This window comes from Solanum lycopersicum, chromosome 1 (genome assembly GCF_036512215.1).
Source record: "Solanum lycopersicum chromosome 1, SLM_r2.1".
NCBI classification, from domain to species: Eukaryota; Viridiplantae; Streptophyta; class Magnoliopsida; order Solanales; family Solanaceae; genus Solanum; species Solanum lycopersicum.
In genome coordinates, this window is record NC_090800.1 from 76,552,561 (window position 1) to 76,575,597 (window position 23,037).

The following is a 23,037-nucleotide window of genomic DNA, read 5'->3' on the forward strand; positions in this document are numbered from 1 at the left end:
GTTAATTTATGTGTAATTTTTTTAACTTATTGTTTGGTTCCTTCCATTTCCAGGGGTTTTCGTGTTGCGTATCACATCTTCTAACACCAATTTAAATATCTGTGTATCACACTATAAAATCATTTATTTGTAATTTAGCAAAACGCTACGGGGTTGGATGAGGTGGGGAGTGGGAGTTCGAGGAACTCAAAGGATGGGGACGTTGAATGGGTGGGAAGAAGATATATGAATTTGAAATGTTATTTATGAAACTTGTTTTTTATACTACTAAAACTCTAAAAGAGAATTCACTTTTCTCATTTTAAGGAACAAAAAAATATTTTTCAAAACATTTTGACAGATCAAATATGAAAAAATTAGAAAACATTTTCCTCCATACCAAACAGGTCTATCCAGTTTACTCTATATGTGATTATCTTCTAAAGAAATAGTCATGTTGATTAGCTTTGTCATTTTATATTAGGTTACCATCAAAGTTTATCTATAATTATCTTTTAGGTAAGTGGTAACTTGAATGCATGTGTAACGCTCCACTTTTGAGTAAAACCAACAACTCACTTCAACTTTTTAGGAAACAAACGAGGAATCACGCGTAGACGAGTTTGACCATTTTTCTACTCTATAAAACCTCTAAAATTGAGATTGTTCTATAAAGCCCCTAAAAATTTTAAACCTTATTACTATCAAATGTCCTTAATGAAATTATTGTTTCACTATTTCATATATAGTTTCCTTTATCTACGACGGGTAAATATTTATTTTTGTATTAAATTAATTTAAGTAAAACAAGTAACTAAAAAGAAAAATAAGTAGACGTCACTATTCCTATAATACTATTAATGGATTTATGATGTAGACATCTTTATCCTATAAACACAATTTTCAGCTTTTTACATAAAAGAAAAAAAAGAAAAAGAACAGCTTTTCTCCATGCTATTAATAAAATTGTTTTCTTTAAAAAAGGAATATATTTTTAAAAAAAAATAATTTACAAACAATAACCTTGTCAATGCAGTAGCTGTCAAAAGTTGGATCAATTCTAACATATCACGACTCCAAATCTCATTCCAAACCAACCTTTTTTGTTTTTTTGGCATTTCAATATTTATATTGGAGTGTAAATTGTGATATACTTGATAAAATTTATTTTTTAATTTAAAATTTTAAATTCAAATCTCTGATTAAGAATAAAAAGATGTCAATCATCTTACTGCGATCGATCCAAGTTGATTAATAAAAAAGATGACAGCCTAATTTGTAAAACTTAATTGGGTCAAAATTGTTACAAATATAATATCTCTTTAAATATTGACTATTGTATATCTCGAAGGATACGTACGTGTGGTGAAACTTTGGGATTTCCACAATTATTATTTTTTACAAAGCTTGAACTCCCCATATTATATTATTCTTTTTTTTCCTGTATAATTAATTGCATTAAAAATACATTTAATTAGTTTAATTGTTTATGTCATTTTCCAAATGTGTACATAGTTGCCGCAGCGTATCACTTGGCGACTTACCTTTCAGATGAGATCATCTGTAATTATTCCTTACCTTGACAATTATCTTTCGGGACAAATACCTTTTTATTATTATTATTTCGGAAAATTTAATAACGCTCGATATTTTATTAAATTAAATTACTATTATTTTATTAAGAAAAAATGTACATATATCCCTTTAAACTATGTTCCAAATCTCAGAAATACACTTATGCTGTACTAAGGTCCTATTACCCTCCTGAACTTATTTTATAAATAATTTTATATCACTTTTGGGCCTACATGACACTAGTTTGGAAAAAAATAAAATCAACCAGCATTAGGCCCACAATATAGTGTCACGTAGGCCGAAAATGAGTGAAAATTATTAATAAAATAAGTTCAGGGGTAATAATACCTTAGTATTGTATAAGTGTATCAATGAGATTTCAGGCATAGGTTGAGGGGTACTTGTGCATTATTTATTTGATAATATTTGATTGTTACGCTATGTTTATGAAAGAAAACTAATAGTAATTGGAATTTGTAATATTTAACTTATACCATAATGAGCTCGTTTTGATCACATGAGATCCAAATAATTAAGGCATATTAGAAATGAAGAAAAGAGGAGGAAAAATATATAGGAGTATACCAGTTTATTTTATTATATATATATATATATATATATATATATATATGTATTTTTAACACACTAAAATGTATTTTCGCTGAAGTCAGATTATTTAATTTTTCGAATAATTATCAATGCCATTTAAGATTGTTGATTGGATTTTTAGTTATGCCACAAAGTATGGGAGTAATCCACGTCGGAGAGTAGACTAAATTTAGAATCGCGTATTGTATGATTTATTTCTTGGAGACGGAGAGAATGAAACTTCTAATAAAGAATTTTCTATTTTCATAATTAATTGAAACGTGAAAACCCAACCAAACTATTCTATCAAAATCTATATGGATGAGTAGATATCTTTTCAAGTGCAAATAAGATATAAATATTAACCATGCAGTAATTAACACTAGATCTTTTCAGTGTAAGTAATCACAAAATAAATTAAAATCGTCATATTTTAATCGAATTAGTTTACCTTTCATCATTGTATTACAAAAGTAGAAATTATATAAATTAAAGAAAGTCTATATTTCAAGACCAAACTAGACCTCCAACTTAATTAATGTCTGCATGTTCCTTGTCCAAAACGTCAATAACCTTGTTAGCTATTACACTTGCATACACTGTACAACCTTCACAAATCTGCATAAAATTGTCAAATAATATTTAATTTACACACATATATATATGATAAAATCAGAAGTATTTGACATCATGAAGCGAAAAATATATATTACTCCCTCCGTTTCAATTGGTTAATCTATTGTACTTTTCTTTTAATCCAAGTTTCAAAAAGTACCGATCCATATCCCTTTTTGACAACTCTATATTTTAGTCCCCTCACATGACATATTTAAAATCACTCTTGATGGATTATACATATCTTTAGTTTTTGATTAAACTCTGTGTAGGATCAATATCAGAGACAAACAAACTGAAACAGAAGGAGAAGGATTAATGTAAATAGTGTAGAGAAAGGGGGAGAATAAAGCACCTTGGAGTTTAAGAGGTAGCTATAGTGATCTCCAATCAATCCACCAGCAACATGTTGGAGATCCAACTGAAGCTCATCAAGTGCTTTTGATACCAATAGAAGGCAATTCACTCCCTTGAGCATTTGCTTATGTTGGACAAATTTAACAATCACTTCATCTTCCATAATTCTCACATCAACTTCAGTATTACTATTCTTGGAAGATTTTATTTGATGATGCCAATTAGTAGATTTGTTCATCTTCACTTGTTGATCATCCTGATTATCTTCCATGATCACTGCACCATATTCTTCTACCATTGATCTTCGCCTTTTGATTCTCTCTTTCTTTATATCTACTTGAACTTTTAACTCATTTATTCTCATTTTTAGCTCATCGATGTAGCCAATAGCATCCGCGATAATTGTTGCTCTATTGTTCTGCTATTCACAAAATTAAATTATGTTAATACTTATTCGGAAACAGTTTCTCTACCTCCCTAGACCCAGCGAGTTGTGGGACTATATTGAGTATGTTCTTTTAATCCCTACACAACTTAACCCTTTTTTTAAGTCCAAAATTTTGTTAGAACAACAATTGATGCTCCTTCATTCTTGAACTTCCAATATCATGTAGATCCATTGCATAGCAAAACTTAAAGATCATATATTCCCTAATCAAACAAGCTCATTTTCTTTTGATTCAACAATATATAAGCATACAAAATTCACAAAAAAATGAAATTTACCAAAAGAACGATTTCGTGCTAAAAGGCTCATAGGTACTACAACAACAACAAACACAGTGAAATCCCACAAAGTGGGGTCTGGGGAGGGCATAGTGTATGCAGACTTCTGTTTTTGACAGACTCTCAGCTCTCATTGGTACAACTAGTTGTTATATTTACTTAGGGACATGTTTTCAACAAAACTAAACATGAAATATTTAAGGACTATTAAAAACTTACATACCTTTGAGGGATTTGGGATTAAAGTCCTCAATGCTTGAAACTTGTCACTAAAATGAACTCTCCTTTGTTTCTCAGAAGCATGATGTTTGATATCTTTACCTAATATCCTCTTCTTAATAGCTGCAGAATTAATCATCATATCTCCAGTTAACTCATGAAAACTCCCATCATGGTACAAATTACCTGTTACCTCTTCCTGATCATGACCATGGCTAAACAAAGAACCCGTCCCGGAGCTTCCTAACCCATAGGAGGACCCATGTGGAGAAAGGTGAAACAACTCTTTGAATAAACTAGATTGTGGGGTACAAAGATTTAGAGGCATATTCATTTGTGGGGGTTCATAAAAAAGATTAGTTGAAGTTGAAGCTAATTCTGTTCTTTGATGAAAACCCCCCAAAAGGCCTAATGATGGATTAGAAATGGGGTAGCTAAGTTGTTGATTGTTGTAAGGATTAAAACTAATTTCTTCCCAATTTGGATGAAACCTTGTGTTGTTAGAGTCATGCCCAAATTCTAATTGCATATTCAAGTTGTTTTCACTAGAATGAAACTGTTGCTGCTGCTGCTGCAGCTCCACGAATCCAGATGCTGCAATATGATTTTGAACAAAACTTTTCTCATCTTGCTGATCAGAAGTTGGATGAAAAGACAAACTTTGTGATGCATACATTCTGATGAAATATTGTTGTTCACTACATACACCAGTAGTTATAGTATTTCTGGTTGTTGAAAAAAAGTGAAAAATAGCAGAAAACTCAAGTTTGAAAAGAAGAATGGAGCAGTTGTATAGGAGAAGAAAAGTTCAAAAAAAAAAGGAAGAAGAAATGAGTAAAGTAGTGAGAGGTATAGCCTTTATAAGGTAAAAGAAAGTGAAAAAGGACAGTAATGGCTTTTCTTGTGTTTGGGACAAAGTTTGTTACTGAGATTCCAAATATTAGAGTGGGGTCTCTGATCATCTCCGTACTCCAGTAGTTTCTGTTTCTGCAACTTGATTTGCAGTCAGTACTACAACAACAACGACGACAACAATAGCCCCGTATAGTCTCAAAAGCGGAGTTTAAAAAAATAAAATATACACAAATTTTATTATTATTATCTCGAAAGAGGTTGAGATATTGATTTATTTGCTGTAAAAATTGTGAAGGAAAAAAAATAGAGATCACCATCGTTTTCTGTGTCCAGTTACAGTTCAGTACATATTGCTTTGATCTTTTGCTATGTATGTATAGTTGGTCCTGGCAACATTGATAATTACATCTAAAATTATCTCAGTCTTTTTTTTTTATTCGTTCTGATTCTAATAATTGTAAAAAGGGGTTATAGTATGTAGTTATGTACATTATGACATTGTACATTGTTGCACTAATAAAGCTTTGCCTGTTAGTCAACGTGGTTACGGTGTAATAGTGAGATTATTTCACACTTAATAAGAGGTCTCAGTTTGAGTTTTTGAGTATGAAGAAAATCTTATTTGGAACGTCACTTTCGAATGAGTCTTGTAGTACACAATTCAAATTAAATCAAAGCTTCAATGTAAAAATTCGAACACCACAAGCAAAAACTTTTGCTTGAATAGCTAGGTTATAATATGAAGTCCTTACGTGGGGCTTTGTCTATAACCACCACAACTTACCGGTAATGCCAAATATGTAGTCGCTTCGTATTAATTTTTTAGTTTGATTTTTTATTTGATACGATATTAAATAAATAAGGAAATTTTTTTTTATATTAAACTTAAAATATGTTGTATGTAATAAAATGTCTTTCAATTATGTGATATTGGATCTATTATATAAAAAGTTAAAATTAAAGAGTTTTAAAATAACTAAAGAAACGTGCTTTATTTAAATAAACTGAAAAAGAAAGTAAGATAAATAAATTGAATGGAAAAATATTTTGAAATAAAAATGTTCTTTTTTTTTCTTTATTAATAATTTCGTGATGTTTGGAACGGTATATTGTTTCTATCCTATTCTTTTTAACATAATTGAGCTTGGACCAATTCAAACATGGTTGAAGCCTTGAATTGTAGTGCCAAATAGAAAAACCCTAATGATAACAATTGTAGACTAACTAACATGGTGAGTTATGATACAGTGCAGTAATGAGATTGTTTCACTTTTAATCAGATGTCTTGGATTTAAACTATAGATATATAAAAAAATTCTTTTGAAAGTATCATCGTATTTAAATTTAATCGAATTTCAATATAGACTTGAAACACCGAAAAAAACATTAAAAAAAAAAAACCATTTGTAAACTAGCAAGAAACTAACATATAGACAAGGCCCACTAAATAGGAAGGTGCACATTTGTGTTTTTCCAAAACAGTGTAACTGCATATATTTATTATATAGATAAACACAGATCTTCTGCAGCACAATTTTTATTGGGAAGCTGCACCATACAAGCATCTCTTATTTGTACCCTTGTTCATCTCAAATTGGCAATGGTCTTCATCAAACACTTTGACTAACTATTTTTGTTTTTTTTGCTTAATAACATCGACAATCTCTCAACTTTGTAAATAAATTATATTTAGGCACTCGAAACTAGCTGATCACCTGAATACATAATAAAATATTGTTATTAAACAGTTGAAATTTTGAATAAACTTTTAGGTATGATCTTGTATAATCATAGTTAATTATTTAACTGAAATATGTTACCTCCTTCAATTATCAGCATTATCCTCAATTTAAACATTTTCATACTTGTACGACTTATTGAGACCACTTTGCATAATTATAGGCAATCATATTTTAATTAGTTAACTTATTTATGTAATGAGTATATTGGAGAACTCACACAAAAACATATATTAAAATTTTGAACCTAAAATATCTAATAAATTTTTTATTATATATTTTAGATATTCAAATTAAATTACTCAGAATTTTAGAGGCTATTCATATATTAAGCCTTTTTATTTTATTCAACCACATCTTCCATTATCAGTATGATAAACATATCGTTGTTGTTAACTTTGCCAAAAGAATTTTTATAGTTTCAGATAATTACATGTTAAGTTATGATATATTAAAATCATTCTTAATTTAAGAGCGTTATTTTTCTTTGCGTGACTTGAACTCGAATTCCTCTGTAAATTTTAAACGCCAAAATAGAAAATAAAAAGAATTATACGATAATTTCATTCTAGATATAATACTGAAAGTGTAAGAAGTCTATTTTTCTGTTTACAGTAACTAGATAGATTAATTAATACTATGTTGGCGAAGCATATATATTCCTTATTAGAAATTAAAGATGTCAAATTAAATAAAACTTTGAGTAAATTAGCCAATCCTGTGTTCAATTCCATGGATTTCAACAAAGTTATTACTCCTAAATTATTAAATTAATCACTATCATCCACTCTGGCTGCTTAAACCTTCTAGAAATTAATCTGCAATAAACATACCAAAGAAATATGAGGTCACTTGCACAAAATAAAGATATATAAAACATGAAACAAACAAAAAAATTTGAATAATTAAATTATAAATATTCTATTTTATTTGTGATATCATTCGAATTTCGAAAAAGATAAATCAAGCTATACTATTTATTTTGTACAACAACAAGTAGTCCAGCAATTGAGAGGGAAAAAAAAGTTGAGATTTTTTTTTTTGTAAAAGTGGACAAAAGAAGCCTTCTTACACTTTTTAAATGCTAACCAAATTCATATTTAAAAACAAAAATAATCAAAATGCATATACTTCTAACTGCTTGTCTGGGTGTACTTCAGAAAACATGCCCAAATTTAGAAACTGAAAGCTCATAACAATTTTATTTGACTCTTTTTTTAGATATTTTCTACATATTCTTCATTATTACATGGCCCCCACTACAATAAACTCTTGAAACTGATAGAAGAAAATGAAACATTCATAATTTCCCTTTTGATGAAGCTCAAATAATATATTTCATCTATAACCATGTAATAATTGCAACTTTATATTTATGAAATATGATGAAGAAAAGAGAGTTAAGGACAGTTTTGTCAGTCTTTCTCGTAAGAAGATGATTCTTTACACAGGAGTCCTATCAAACACAATAATAACAAATTTAATATAATTTCATAAATTAAATTTGAACAATAACAATATATCCAATGTAATTTCATAAATTAAATTTAAACAGTGTAATATATACACAATTTTATTCCTAGTAAAAATAAAAATATTATTTTTAATAAACATTCATATTGTATATAAAATATCAGGATAGAGAGATCAAAAACACAAAATATAAGTATGCCAAGAGTTATTTGATGGTCTAATCCCCTTATGTTCATTGTATTTTGTTTTACTCCCTAATATAAACAACAACTAACAACATACCCCGTAAAATATTAGAAATAGGGTCTTGGGAGGATGGTGTGTATGCAATTTCACTCCTACCTTATGAGGGTAGAAAAGTTATTTCCGAAAACTCTCGGCTCAAATAAAACACAACAAAACAAGAAGGAAAATAGAATACAAAAGTAGCACTAACAAATAATACGATAACAGGATTGAAGAAAGATTACCATAAATAAAAGAGCTGAAAACATAATTAATAGCTGTTAGTTGGTGCAATAGCTGCATACTGTATGTCCACCACCTCAATAAGCTTCTTGGCGATTGCACTTGCGTAAACAGTTGATCCTTCAGAAATCTGCATATATATAAATAAATTTGAGGATTAGACGAAAAAAAAAGTTCAAATAAAATCGAATCGAATCAAATGAAACCAACCTTTGAGTTAAACAAGAAGCTATAGTAATCACCAATAAGTCCACCAGCAACATGGTGAAGATCCAATTGAAGGTCATCAAGAACTTTAGATGCAGAGAAAAGACAATTAATCCTCTTTTGCTGAACAAGTTTGACAGTAACTTCATCGTCGACAATCCGAACATCAACTTCAGTATTCTTAGACCTTCTCTGAAGCCATGAACTCCTTAATGAATTCCCATTGTATGATTGTTCCACTTCATCCATTATTTGCTTTGCATCACTACCATCCATGGAAATAGTAGTACCACCTTCTGTCTTTTGCCTCTTAATCCTATCTTTATTGCATCTCTTCTTCTCAGCCATAAGTTTTAACTCATTCACTCCCCTTTTCAACTCATTGATGTAATCAATTGCATCCTTCACTATTGATGCTCTATCATTCTATCAACACCAAAAAAAAAAAAAACAAGAGTATCAAATCGATAATTAGTCCATCATATATTAAACAGAAACAAATTAAAGAGTTGAGCATACCTTGCTTGGATTTGGAACCATACTCCTCAAAGCTTTATACTTGTCATTTAAATGCACCCTCCTCTGCCTCTCAGTAGCAAAATGTTTAGTCTCTTTTATACCATCTCTGTTTTTGGCTATATCATTCATACCACCAGAAAACTCAAAAATCCCATTCTGAAAAGGTCTTGTTTCTCCATTTTCTTGGTATAAACCTTGATCTGTTTCCTCCAATCCATTAAAGAAAGAGGTATTGTTGTTGCTTCTCAAGTTTCTCAAACCATAGCCATGTGGAAAAGAGTGGAACAATTCTCTTAGTAAAGGGGGTTGTGGGGGTAGATTCAATGGGAGTAGTAAAGAAGAAGGATCACATATTGCACTTGAAGTTGACGCACCGCCGCCATCAATGTCACCAATAAGGCCTAATGAAGTTAACAAATTTGGGGATTTTTGAGGAAGCAAAGATGATTGCGTGCATCTTGGTAATGGAAACATATTGAGAAGATCAGGGGTTGTTAAATATGGAGTTTCAGATATCGGATTCGAGAAATCTTGTTGATGAAAGTTGTTGTTGCTGTTACCATTATCATTGTGTTGTTGATTTTGGTATGGAGGAAAATTCATTTCTCCCCAATTCGCTTGATCACAAGATAACCCTTCATTAACAATATTATTGTTGTTGTTATGAGTATTATTATTATTATTATTATTATAACATTGTTCCATTTCAAGATTCAATTGATGTTGAAATTCAATCTCCAACGCGGCCGCTGCAGCAGCTACAGCTACATCTTGTTGGGAGGAATCATTGTTGTTATGATACGTATGCTCTTGTATGACAAAAACATCTTCTGTTAGTCCTTCATGCTGCACATGATGAGTAGCAGGATCATAACAAACACTTTCTTCAACATACATTTTTTTGTTCTTCTGTTCTACTTCTGCAGACCTGTGAAACAGAACAAAGGACATAAAGATACCATTTTCAAGAAATTAAACATCACTGCTCTGGCAAAAAAGAAAAAAAAAAGTAATAACTTTACCTAAACTTATGGTACTAATAAAAAGTTTGCAATCAAGAAAGTAGCAGATGAATAAAACAAGGGAAGCTGTTGAACAGTTCCATAATATGGAGAAGAAAAGATGAAACAGAAAACAAAAAAGGAAGAATTTTGAGAAAAAGTATAGTAGAGAGAATGAGAGATGCTGTTGTGGGATTGGCAAATAAAGCTTGGTTGGTTGGTTTTGGTTTAGGAGACTGAAAACTAATATATATATATATATATATATATAAAAGGTAGACCCTAAACTTTATTTCAAATTTTAACTTTGATCTCCAACTTTCATAATGCACAAACAAACACTTTAACTATCCAACTTTTAAATAAATAAACACATGAGTCCTACATGACAAAATACGTGTAGGACACCACGTAGGACAAAAAATGACATATTGGATGACATGTAGGACATGTGTGTCTATTTGTTCAATTTTGTACAAGTTTAAGTGTCTACTTATGCACACCCAAAATTGAAGGGCATATATGTGATTTGAAGCCAAATTAAAGGGCATATTTATGTATTATGCCTATATATAAAGTTGTAACTTTGTACCATTTAGTTTTTATTTTCTACTCGGTGTTTGATAGGATTGGGTATGATATGATAGATTTCGAATTTCATATCGACATTGAAAGTTTTGATATCGCGATTTCAATATTATGATATGCAATGAATTTTATAATTTTTTTTTGGTATTTTGGTACAATATTTAAGAATGACAATGCGGAGAAGCGGATGCGGAAAAGTTTAAAGCTATGCAGAGCGGTCGAGGTTAAGGTTGTACCGAAAGGGTGGGATACAGGGCTGGATAAAATTTTTAGGGGTTAAGCTTTAACTTGTCCCACCCCATTGTCATTCCTAACGATACTCGATATTTGTAAGAAAAATATCATAATGTATACCACTCATATACATTATTATAATTCTAATATATATATAAAAAATAGCATTAGTACAGAACTAATAGATTTTAGCTATCGAAACTTTGACTATTCAATCTTGGATAAGATATCTTTTTTCGTATATTGATTAACGAAGGGTGTTAATTGTATTTTTCTTTTGATTATTTTTACGTGTGAAAGATGTAAGTATGGCATAATTAAGATGTTAATTGATAATTTGAAGTCATAATTCTCTATTATTATATAAATTATTATATAAGTATATGAAAATTGATATTAAACAGATAATGAAAATCAATTTATCGTACGGAACAAATTATACCTAATTAGTTTGGTTTGATAATATAGACCTTATTCAAAACCAAATCGTCGAACAAGACTTTTTTTATACCATATCATATCCACCCATAATGTTTGGTATCTACCTCAACGAAATTTGAATTTACCTTAAGACTAGAAAAAACTCAATCCAAAGATAACACGCTCCCCGTTTAAAATAGTCAAAACCTGAATCTAAAATCTCTTTTTATAGCATACTTGTTGCATTATTTTTATTTATGTCAAGTTAAATAATATTTTAACTCTTATATGTATAAAACGATAATTTGTTAAATAATTTAAAGAAAATATTCGAACAAACCACATCATTATATATTATATATAGAGAGAGGCATAAATATGACTGTTTAAATTAGTTGGAGTGGGCAGTTTGCATGGAGGAAATTACTGATGAGTGGGTCCCTTTACCACATGTCATTAGAATGATAAACAAATTGTTACTCTCAACTAACAATATCTCCACAAATATCACCATTTGCATGAATATATATATGCATTTCCTAACATTTTTACTTCAATTTATATCCCTTGTGCATTTTGAAATCAAAGTTTGATAAAACAATAATTTGTTCATAAAAAAAAGGTTAAAAATATCTTTACATTATATGAAATAAATAAAAATATCCTTTATTGTGATTTAGTCTAAAATTATCAATATTTTAATTTAGAAATGTCTTTATTATTACTTAATAGGTCAATATCTATACGTCGATATTTTGACATGTTTAGTAGCTATTAAGGCATTTTTGAATTAAATTATCAACGACAAAGGTATTTTTGAATCAATATATTAATAACAAGGGATTATTGAGCCAGATTATAAACAAATGATTTCCCCTGCCAACGTCTTCTTGATCAAGTTCATCTTAGCAAATTTTTATATGATTTGTAAGTTAATTGAATAAGAATGAATTAGATCATGATGCTCACTTAAAATATAGCGACTGCGATTTATTTTTTTTCAGTTTAAAAAGAAAAAAGAAGTTGAATTATATAGAATATTAGTTTGAATTTTCATGTCGAAAAAATTAAACTACTCAATTACTACTACCTGATAATAACGTACCTTAGTCCATTTTAAATTATCGTAGTTTTTTTTTTTAGAGTCGAGCGATACGAATTTTGACAACATTTTCTGATGTATTTTTAAATAATATTGATATGAAAAAAAGTTGTAATTTATAATATTTTTTGAATATTTAAATTTTTAATTTAAAATATCAAATTAATATAATTTAATTTAAATTAATTTTTAAAAAATATAATATGACAATTAAAAATTGAGGGGGAGTGTAGTGTAATGCACAAGGTACATGATAAGGACAATAGTCAATGTCATACTTCCTAGCAGAAAGTACTACTAGCATTATTTAGGTGACAAATTAAATATGTACATAGTTGGAAATTGGAAAATCAAGATTTTTAGTAATTGGAGTATTAATATATTCTATGTTTTCAAAAACAAATTTAATAAAATTTATAATTATCAAGTAACGATCAGTTCTAATCGGATTTAGTTAATTAGCTACATCTTTTATATTGAGAATAAAATTCCATTTTATTAGTCAAATTTAATTAAAAGAAGTATTTTCTCCGTTTTATATTATTTGATTTGAGTTGATTATGAAGTGTATTTTTACTAAACTAACTTTATTAGTAAAATTTTAACAAGCTAAATTTGAAAATCGACATTTTATTTAGTTATTTAATATTAAGGATAGTATAGAAAAAATATTCTCTTAATTCGTTAAAATGAATAAATAATCTAATTAAAATGTTTATTTTTGATATAATTAAAAATCAAATAAAATGAAATAAGGAAAATACTGACATCTTATAAAATATCTTTTTTTTATTGAAGGAAAAAAGTTCATATCTTATTTAAGAAAGTAAAGTAATGGATAATATGAACCCCTTAGTTAACTTTTTTTATTAGCATTATTATTTATATCAAATATGAATCGATCACTTATATTTTCATCTAATTTATTTTTAATTCGTTTATATATAACTCGATCCACTCGTTTGTCATTCTTACCTATCATGTTTATCAATGCAATTCTAAGTCCAGTTAGTTTATTTTCATAATATATTTGGCTTCAAAAATATAAAAATGTTACTAACATCACCAGTGTTTATCGCCGTTTAATGTGAAATCATAGAAAGTTGATGTAAAAAGTATTTAGGCTTATCTAAATTAAAATTTGAACCGTTGCCAATTTTTTCTTTGCTATAACGGACCGTCTCGACTATAAAACCGCTTACCTGCTTTATAATAATACTCCCTCTGTCCACAATTATTTATCATGTTGCATTTTTCGATAGTCAATTTAACTAATTTTTAAAGTTAAATTAGATCATATTAATTTGATATTTTAAACAAAAAAAATATTAAATATTCTAAAACTATATGAAAAGTACTATAAAAATAGAAATCATGACAAATAATAACGGACGGAGAGAGTATTAGTTATGGACACCTAATTTCCATTGAGCTTTTAACTGCGAAACATCGTATTGAAAAGATTGGAAATAAGATTTTTTGACGTAAATTCAAATTACAAAAAATCAATATAAATTAGAAATATAGTATATATTTTTATTAATAAGCTATAAGATAATTGATGAGTATTTGATTTTGTTACCCATATTGTAACAAGAATAGCTTCACAATAGGGAACAGCCAAAAATAAAGTGTTTCTAGTAATGTTGTTAGCTGTAGATGCTCATTCATTGACTATAATATATGCTGAAAGGTCGATCACACTTTTCTTGTGACTCCCAACTTGGATCATGCAATACTAAGTATACATACTATTTTATTTTATTTTAATAAAATCAGAATGAAATTATCGGAAACGTCTTTTTTATCCTCTAGAAAAGTAATACAGTCTGCGTAAAACATGTTCTTCATAAACTTCACTTGTAGAATTACGTTGAATATATTCTTATTATTTTGGTGGATGAAATTATTAGTAATTATTTTTCTAATTAGGTAATTCCAAAAATATACCTTAGTAGTTGTCACTAATTTATACGTCCAGTATTTTGTTACACTGCATAATCATTAGTACTAATTATCTATTGCTGCAGGTTAATGGCTCACCTAGTCACCTATACTAGTTAACTTATTCATCTACATAATCATATAGAAACAAGCATTTGTAAATTCACTTGAGTCTTTATTACGATCTTTCACGTGTGAGTCTGATTCTTTTCAATAGTTAAGCTTGTGATTCTTTTCATGAGTTGCAGAGGGATTTGAAAGAGCTATTAACGCGCAAAAGTAAACTTTTAATTATGTAATCATATTATGTCTCAACACGTGCAGGTTCTGATCTTTTTTTTTCTATAGGCCAGGAGAAATTGTTTTTTTTTTTTCATAATGGATGAAAAATAAGAATTTGACACACCTCTCAATTGAGTTGGTTCGAAACTTTTCTATCATAGAATTTAGAATTAGACAAGGAAAGAAATTAATCCACCAATGTAGAAGAAAATTAAACTCTTTTCCTACTTAAATTACAAGTAATGTTTGAGAAGTCCTCTCTAACTTAAGTACTTCCACAGTTTGAATTTGTTTGTCATATTTTGACTTGACACAGATTTCAAGAAAATAAAAAAGATTTTTTTGATTTTTGTTGTCATGTCAAATGTATCAAACATTAAATCTTGCGATCAAACATGTCATATGAAAAATTAAAACAAAAAAATAGTTAAAAAGGGAAAGAGTCATTTTCTTGAAACGGACTAAAAAGAAAGGAAGAGTAACAAATTGAGTTTTACCAAACCCGTAGCTAACAGAAATCAGAAGATATATATTCTGTTGTTTCAAGAAGCTAACTGAGATGCTTCCCTATACGTCACAGTGCTCTACCACCTAAGAACTCTGCTTTAACTGCATGTTTCCCTTGTACGCCAATTATTGTCTTTTCGATTGATGATGAAGAAAGAGAATTCTAGGTTCAGTTCTCCACCTTAACGACAAATATTGGATCGATCAAATTCTATTGTTTCACAAGAATTTAGGTCCAACACAACTCGAACATCTCAGGATTGAGTATAATATTCCTGTCTTTGCTTCACAAGGAATTTTGTGGGCAGGCAACCAACACAAGAGCCTCTTAAGCCATTTGAGGCCAAGCTTGCAGTTATGAGTACCCAGATCATTGAATCTTTCGTATTTTAGTCATAAACTAAGATTTATATATTCTTGAATACATCAACGCCATCAAATTCAGAATAGCATTACTAATAACTTACGTTAGATTTAGTCATCGCTAAGATGTAGTCCTTTGCAGATAAGACAAGGTAACTGGGAAGTGTTTGTTACCTTTGCTGAGGCTTGAACTTTTGTTCCCTGCGTTGTAACTCCAGTTCTTCGACTACTTGGTCATCTCCTTGAGGGCTAAGCAAGATCTCATGCCTTTTAACTGGCAATTCTGGACTTCAAATCATAATGCTTAGAAGGTAAAAAGCAACTAGTTAATGATAAATCTAATGGCAAGCTGTAATGTTTGTTGTGCAAACTGCAAAATGCAAAATGCAAGAATCTTAACGATAATCACACAGATGATATCACAAAAGTTTCGTGTAACGAATTGTCCATGAATCATGAGCTATGTAAATACTCTATTATTCTAAAAAATTGTTACAAAATGTACAAAGGAATCGTCTGAAAGCTGTTTGAAGTGGCTAAGCTTCTAAATAACGTGCAATATAAGTCAAAGATCAACTTGACAAATCTCATTGAGGCTACCTCTTTCACTACACAGAGCATTTACGTGGGCTTTGTTCATATTAAAGAGGCAAGCTGAGTAAAACAGAGTAGCAACGTATAGAAAAGCAGTTATTGAACTAGTCTCCTATCAAACTGACCATTCAACTAAAGGGAATAATTGCTGTTCCTTTGCACCATTCAAATTATGCAAGACTCACTTCCGTCTGCTTCTGTGCCAATTAGATGAAATGTCAATTGCTCAACCATCGCATATATATCTTTACTTCGTGGATGGGCTTTGTCGCATCTCCTAAATTCAGAAACAACACCATCAAGTTCAATGGAGCTACATCCAGGGACTTTCTTTATTTTCTGTCTCTTCATTGCCTTTCTTACTTCTAAAGCATCTTTCCATTTACTGACTGAAGCATATGTGTTTGACATCAGTGTGTATGTACCATCTTTTTCGGACTCCATATTGACAAGTATTTCAGTCACATGCTCAGCGAGTTCAACTTTTCCTCGTATCCTACATGCTGCTAATATCGATCCCCAAATAGAAGCATCAGGTTCAATTGGCATGTGTTTCACGAACTCCATTGCTTCATCTATCAACCCTGCACGACCCAACAGATCAACCATACAGCCATAATGCTCTATTCGAGGTTTTAATTTGTGCACTCTCCACATATCTGTAAAGAAATTGTGACCCTCTTCCACCAGTCCTCCATGACTGCAAGCTGTGAGAACACCTACAAACGTGACTTCATTTGGTTTTATGCCAATATCAAGCATTTCATAGAAAAACTTAAGTGCCATCCGTGCCTTTCCATGTGTGGCCAAACCAACTATGACGGATGTGTATGAATAAACATCTTTAGTAGTCATACTTCCAAAAACTCTAAGGGCATCGTCCATGCTTCCACACTTGGCATACAAATCTACAAGAGCATTGCCCACAAACCCCGCTAATTGTATCCGATTTCTATCTATATATCTGTGCACCCATTTCCCAACTTCTAGCGCCCCTAAACTGCTACAACAGTTCAGAACACCAACTAAAGTATTCTCATCAGGCTTTACTCCTTGATCCTGCATTTCAATAAATGCACTCAATGCCTGTTTAAACTCCCTTCTTTGAGCCAATCCAGATATTACTGTATTCCAAGAGATCACATTTCTCATCGGCATCTCTCTGAAAACATCAAGAGCAACATCCCGTTCACCACATTTTAAGTACATATCGACCAATGCATTCCCAAGAAATACATCAAAATTCAACTTATGACTCTGCACGTATTTGTGTAACTTCTTTCCCAATCTCGAATCCCCTAATTTCGCACACGCAGATATCACAACAACCATCATCCTCTCGTCAGCCCTTAACCCGTCATCTACCATCTCAAAGAACAAATCCACTCCTTCCTTCCAATAACCATTGTCCACATATCCCTGAATCAAAATAGTCCAAGATACCAAGTCTCTCACAGGACTTCTATCAAACACCTTCCTTACACTCCCTACACACCCACAAACACCATACAAACGCATCAAATTGTTCACTACATACAAATCCAACGCAAACCCATTTTTTATCACATGGGCATGAACCAACCTGCCATATCTCAGCTCACGTAACTCTACACACGCCTTTATCACAAGAGGGTACGTGTATTTATCCAAATCTAAACCTTTACACATCATTTCAACATACATTACAAAACCAAGTAAAGCATTTTCCTTACATTTAGTGCTTAAAACATATCTCATTATAGAATTATAAACATCGATATCTGGTTCATATATTTGAGTGAAAAGAGAGTGGATATAGCTCATATCCTTAGAGGGTATTGAAGAAGAACATAAAAATATGATTTTGGCGTAAAGGGGTTGTTGGGTGTGCTGTAGGGAGCTAGTTTTGGTGATCAAATAATTGAATTTTTTGATTGATTTGCTGGTATGGAGTTTAGGAAATACAGAAGGGTCTTGAGAATTTACAGTGCAACCAAAAATTAAGGCCATGGTTGGTAGAACATTTGATTTCTTGTTCAGAAACACATAGAAAAAATAATATCGATCTTGAGCTCTTGCTCCATTAACTGAAACTGTTTACTGCAATTTGGGACTTGAAAGATGAATCAGAACGGACTTTGGCGGGAAGAATTGTCGAACAGATTTTTACATGATCAATGGAAGAGCGTATTGATTGGGCATAATATTTTGGTCCCCAACCAAACTTGTCATATCCACATGAAAAAATCCACAAAATAACCATTTTTCAAACGGGCTAATTAGTCCGCTCAAGCTCAGTTAGTTTGGAAGGTGGTTTATCCACATGGTTGATCAATCCCCTTCAATGTCTTTTGAATCGAACGGATCAATCTCCGAGCATGTCGAATAGGAATTGCTTGAGTCGATCATGACACATAAAATTTGCCTAGTGTAGTTTTCATCTTAGTAGAGAATTTACCCGATGCTCGTCCAAAAGATTATCGCAGAGTTTTCATAAACAAATTGGCTAACCAAAATTGAATGTCATAAAGTTTTGAAAACAAAGAAAATGCTAAATAACATGACTATCTTTCGATAACCAGAGTGGTTAGTGAGCGTTATTTCTAATTTATTTATGAGTTGTGAGCGGGAGGATAGTTTTGGGGTGATGTCCTAATAAACGATGGATGGATGATCCATCAGTATGAATTAAGTCTCCAAGCTTAAAAACAGGCCTTTTCCAGATATTTAAAGACCGTAGCATCTAATACGAAAAATAAACCATTTTAACAACAGGAAACAGTTGAGCCCAGTATCAACCAAAGCAAAAGTACTGACTTTGGGATGCACATAAAACACATCTGTATCACCTTGACAGGCCAGAAAAGAAGAAATCACTACAAGTACTAATAATTCTCAGGTATCAACTTTTTGTTTTATCATATCTAAACATCTCTAGGAACAAGGAAATGTCGTTCTCCGTCTCTGTAATTCAGCTTGTATTTAGGGGTAGAAAATTGTATGTCATTCAGAAGCACGCTGGCATCCTCGTGTGAATAGTCTCTGGCAAAATAATGTCCTAGATCATCTACTCTAAAACCATATACTACAGGACTAAAATTTACAGGATGCTGAAGCCACTTTAGAGATGATTAGAGAGTCATGTTGCACAAGAGAAATCTTCATCAAAAACTTGAAGTTGCTAGTACTAAAATCAAACAAGAGCTGCTTCAAACCTGTTTGAACATGTCAGTATTTTGAAGTCAAGGAGAGGTTGCAACTCATAGGAAAATAAATCATGTATGTACATGTACCCCTGAAAAGTTTATTATTGCCGTTTCGTTAGAGTTGTACACAAGCAAAGTGCTATTACTTGTGAAGAAATAGGATGACAATGAGTTTTCAATGAGTTTATAAGAAACTTGAGACTCCCCATCTGTTATTGGAATTTCAAGTGTAGCTAGTTATCTACAAGTAGTTGATCATCTGACCAATATTCTTCAAACATGCTAAATTTTGTTCATTATACACTTTAAAGTTCAACTTATGCAAAAAACACCATGAGAAAAATGTAGGAACTTTCAAAATGGACAATTTTATGTGATTGCCACCGGACCACCCCTAGTTTCAAAGAGAAGTAGCCTCAAGCCTCCCACAATAACAGCTTGCCTGAACAAAATAATGATAAATGATTATAGCAACCACCAAGTGTGAACAAAACAGACTACTTGATCAAGAGAGCAGCAAACAAAAGTTTTGTGTAGCTGATCCATCTTTACAGTTCACAAAAGTTCATGTTCAAAGCAGCTGATAGTTACTAATTAATATTGAGAACAACTTTGAAGTTTGTTCACTCCTTGTTTCCTCTCTCTACCTTCAGCTAAACCACTAATGAGATCTGTCAAGGAAATTTTAGAAAATGGATTATCTTGTTTTTAGTAGGCTACCAGCTAAATAGAAAATTGAGTCCTGTCTTCAAGTATGTACTTTAGAATTCTATGAGTTATTTATCTTGTTCTCTTTCATCAGAATGATGTTTGTTTATTCTCATTTTATGACTTGAATGTTAGAAAGAACCACTGTGCAAGAAAGAAAAACTAACAAACTTCAAGTTCAGATGAATGAAACAGTATGCTTTATATATTGCATATTATATGCATAAAGGGAAATAAGAGCATGTGAAAGATGCGTCAACAGCATTTGCACTCACAAGATGTCCAGGCTTATTGATAAACTTGAAAGTGCTATGGAATTTCGCCTTTTCGTAAAACGGAAAGAGAGTATTCAGCAGCATCAATAAGATCTTGAATGTTATGTAGAGATTGCTCCTCGGAACCCAACATGAACATGGCACGGACCTCAGCTTTCTTTTGAAGTCTAACTGCTAAGCTAAATGGCAAAGCAGGTGAATTAAGGCTCCTCAAGATTTGCCTATACAAAGACAGAACTCTTCCTCTATTCTTTGCCAAGTCATCTGCTGTAGCCCATATCAAGCCTCCTCTCATTTCTCTGTGGCACACCTCGAGTTTAAGAATAAAGAAAAGGTTAAATATGTGCGACAATATGGTAACTCCTAAGGGTTCTACCATTCTAATTATTTTGGAGCCGCCTGGTCACATAATTCATTTTACTTTTTGTTAAATGGGTGATAAAAATATAGGAAAAGAATAAGACAACCCCTTAAAATGAATCCTAAAGTCAACTAACTTGAGATTCTTAGTTGAGGACGTTAATTTAACCCTAGGAGAAGGTTTTGGCATCCTTGAGTTTCGTGTAAAACCCCATTACCTGACTAATCTAATTATTTCACTAAGTCTAGTTACGGAATATAAACAGAAACAAGAAAAAAGTAGCAGATGAATCACTTAAATAAGAAAAACTAAAAAGTATTACAAACCTGAATGAATTACATCACTGCGGAAAAACAATTACCAAATGAACAAAATTGAAGCTCTCTTGATCTAATCATCACCAGTTGTACTACAAGAAATTGGCTAACATGGCAAAGGATAACTTTAACACTATGAACAGCCTGTTTTTTCGTATTGCATACCATAACCCATAAAGTAAAATCTAAGAATAGGTTGGCCAAACCTGCCAATTTGAAAATCTAACCACAAGTTCTAAAACTTTTAGTTTCTCCATCTTACAACCCTCAAATGAACTGATAATTCCTGAATCTAATTTCAAAACCAACTAGAATGTCTTTGGACACATTGCTATTCCACTATTTACAAAAATAACAAAAAGAAATCTCTTTCTCTAAAGTTATCTTTTTTATTTTGTACTTGATTCTACTTCTAAAACTATAATTTATTAGATTTAATTTTTCAAGAAGGAATAACCAAATAAACTGGAAGCAGACAAACATAAACTAATGCAATGCATTCAAACCTTCTTTCAATTTATTTATCTTTTGGATGATAGAAAGAGTGTTATCTTTTCTTGCAATAAACTGTTCTGTTGAGCCAAGGGTCTATCAGAAACAACCTCTGTTACCTATAAAGGTAGATGTAAGGTCTACGTACGTCCTACCTTCCATGGACCCCGCTTGTGAGATTATAATGGGTATGTATTTGTTGTTTGTTGATGACAGAAAGAGTAAATTTATTCCCTTGCACAATCTGCCAGCTGGTGGAACAACTTATTACATGGTTTCATCCATAGCATCTTTACTAAAAGACAAATTTTAGAATGATTTCTTACTTTCATGCCATTAGTTGCATTATAGGAATGGAGATTCACATTCATCTGAAACAGAGTAAGCTTATGGAAACAATGTAGCCCAATATTGAGCAGAAAAATCATAGTAATTCAATTACTTCCGAAGGATGAAACAGAATGCATCATACTCTAGTTTATTTTGGAACAAAACAAAATCGAACAAACTATTAAGAATAATATAATCATTTCCAAGGGATGAAAAAAGACAATGCAACTTGTAGTGTTTTTACCCTTCAGGGTGGCCTAGTGGTTTGAGCTTGGACTTCCATTTTGGAGGTCTCAAGTTCGAAACTCTTGCCAGCGAAAGCAAAGGGTTTGCCTTCTGGGTCGAGCTCGTCCCACCAGACTTGTCTATCCTATGTGATTTGCGAGCTATCTCCTATGTGATTTGCGAGCTATTGCATAAGAGGACGCACCAAAAGGGAAGCGGCTGCGGGTTTTCCTTGTCGTCAAAAAGAAAAATGCAACATACCCACAATTTATAATGGTCCATTTTATTAAATCAAGTTGAAAGAGACAAATCGGCTTAGGAATTTCATCAAACAGTTTGTAGGCAGTAGTCAATGCTGATGTTAAGACAAGGAATTTCCCCAAGAATTGTAAACCCATCAAGATTAATTTGTCTATAATGCAAAACACAAAATTTGGGAACAGCTTACCGTTTTGCTTCCCGGAGAAAATTCCAACAGTAGCCGGCAATTTGGTTGAAGCTTTAGAGAGCTTACTGTAAATTGTATTTGTAAGGTAAAAAAAAAAAATGAGGGAGCATTTATATTATTTGCGCGTAGGCACCCAAAAGATTTGAAAATCACACTTCATACCTATAATTTGATCGAAAAGTCTAATTATCACCCAAACTTTTGCCAAATGCATCAATGACCCCTTAAACATTATACTATTACTTCATCACTCTTCAACTTTTAATTAGAGGCTAGTCCCATCATTCACTATTTCGTTTAATTATCGATTAATATAATATATATATATATATATATATATA

The 23,037-nt window shown here is 31.3% G+C and overlaps 4 protein-coding genes across 5 annotated transcripts; all 4 read right to left on the reverse strand.

Moving 5' to 3' along the window:
- Window positions 1–2,531: 2,531 nt before the first annotated feature.
- Window positions 2,532–4,866, reverse strand: LOC101250925 (transcription factor bHLH91-like). Its single transcript, XM_004229531.5, has 3 exons — window positions 4,064–4,866; window positions 3,113–3,532; window positions 2,532–2,760 (listed from the first exon to the last, which is right to left on the reverse strand). Exons 1-3 carry the CDS (start codon window positions 4,733–4,735, stop codon window positions 2,674–2,676), a joined length of 1,179 nt encoding a protein of 392 aa, XP_004229579.2. The 5' UTR covers window positions 4,736–4,866; the 3' UTR covers window positions 2,532–2,673.
- Window positions 4,867–7,312: 2,446 nt separating this feature from the next.
- LOC101251221 (transcription factor bHLH91-like) lies at window positions 7,313–10,540 on the reverse strand. The gene is made up of 5 exons (XM_010324934.4): window positions 10,343–10,540; window positions 9,321–10,248; window positions 8,805–9,227; window positions 8,597–8,724; window positions 7,313–7,471 (listed from the first exon to the last, which is right to left on the reverse strand). Exons 2-4 carry the CDS (start codon window positions 10,215–10,217, stop codon window positions 8,623–8,625), a joined length of 1,422 nt encoding a protein of 473 aa, XP_010323236.1. The 5' UTR covers window positions 10,218–10,248; window positions 10,343–10,540; the 3' UTR covers window positions 7,313–7,471; window positions 8,597–8,622.
- Window positions 10,541–15,318: 4,778 nt separating this feature from the next.
- LOC138337020 (pentatricopeptide repeat-containing protein At1g08070, chloroplastic-like) lies at window positions 15,319–19,026 on the reverse strand. 2 transcript variants are annotated; one of them, XM_069299647.1, is made up of 2 exons: window positions 16,481–19,026; window positions 15,319–16,064 (listed from the first exon to the last, which is right to left on the reverse strand). In XM_069299647.1, exon 1 carries the CDS (start codon window positions 18,342–18,344, stop codon window positions 16,521–16,523), a length of 1,824 nt encoding a protein of 607 aa, XP_069155748.1. In that variant the 5' UTR covers window positions 18,345–19,026; the 3' UTR covers window positions 15,319–16,064; window positions 16,481–16,520. The 2 variants fall into 2 exon arrangements, with proteins under 2 accessions (XP_069155748.1, XP_069155751.1); XM_069299650.1 differs by having other exon boundaries at window positions 15,757–16,064; window positions 16,541–19,026.
- Window positions 19,027–19,723: 697 nt separating this feature from the next.
- Window positions 19,724–22,765, reverse strand: LOC104648145 (uncharacterized). The gene is made up of 3 exons (XM_069299653.1): window positions 22,697–22,765; window positions 20,524–20,833; window positions 19,724–19,982 (listed from the first exon to the last, which is right to left on the reverse strand). Exon 2 carries the CDS (start codon window positions 20,816–20,818, stop codon window positions 20,558–20,560), a length of 261 nt encoding a protein of 86 aa, XP_069155754.1. The 5' UTR covers window positions 20,819–20,833; window positions 22,697–22,765; the 3' UTR covers window positions 19,724–19,982; window positions 20,524–20,557.
- Between the last annotated feature and the right edge of the window lie 272 nt (window positions 22,766–23,037).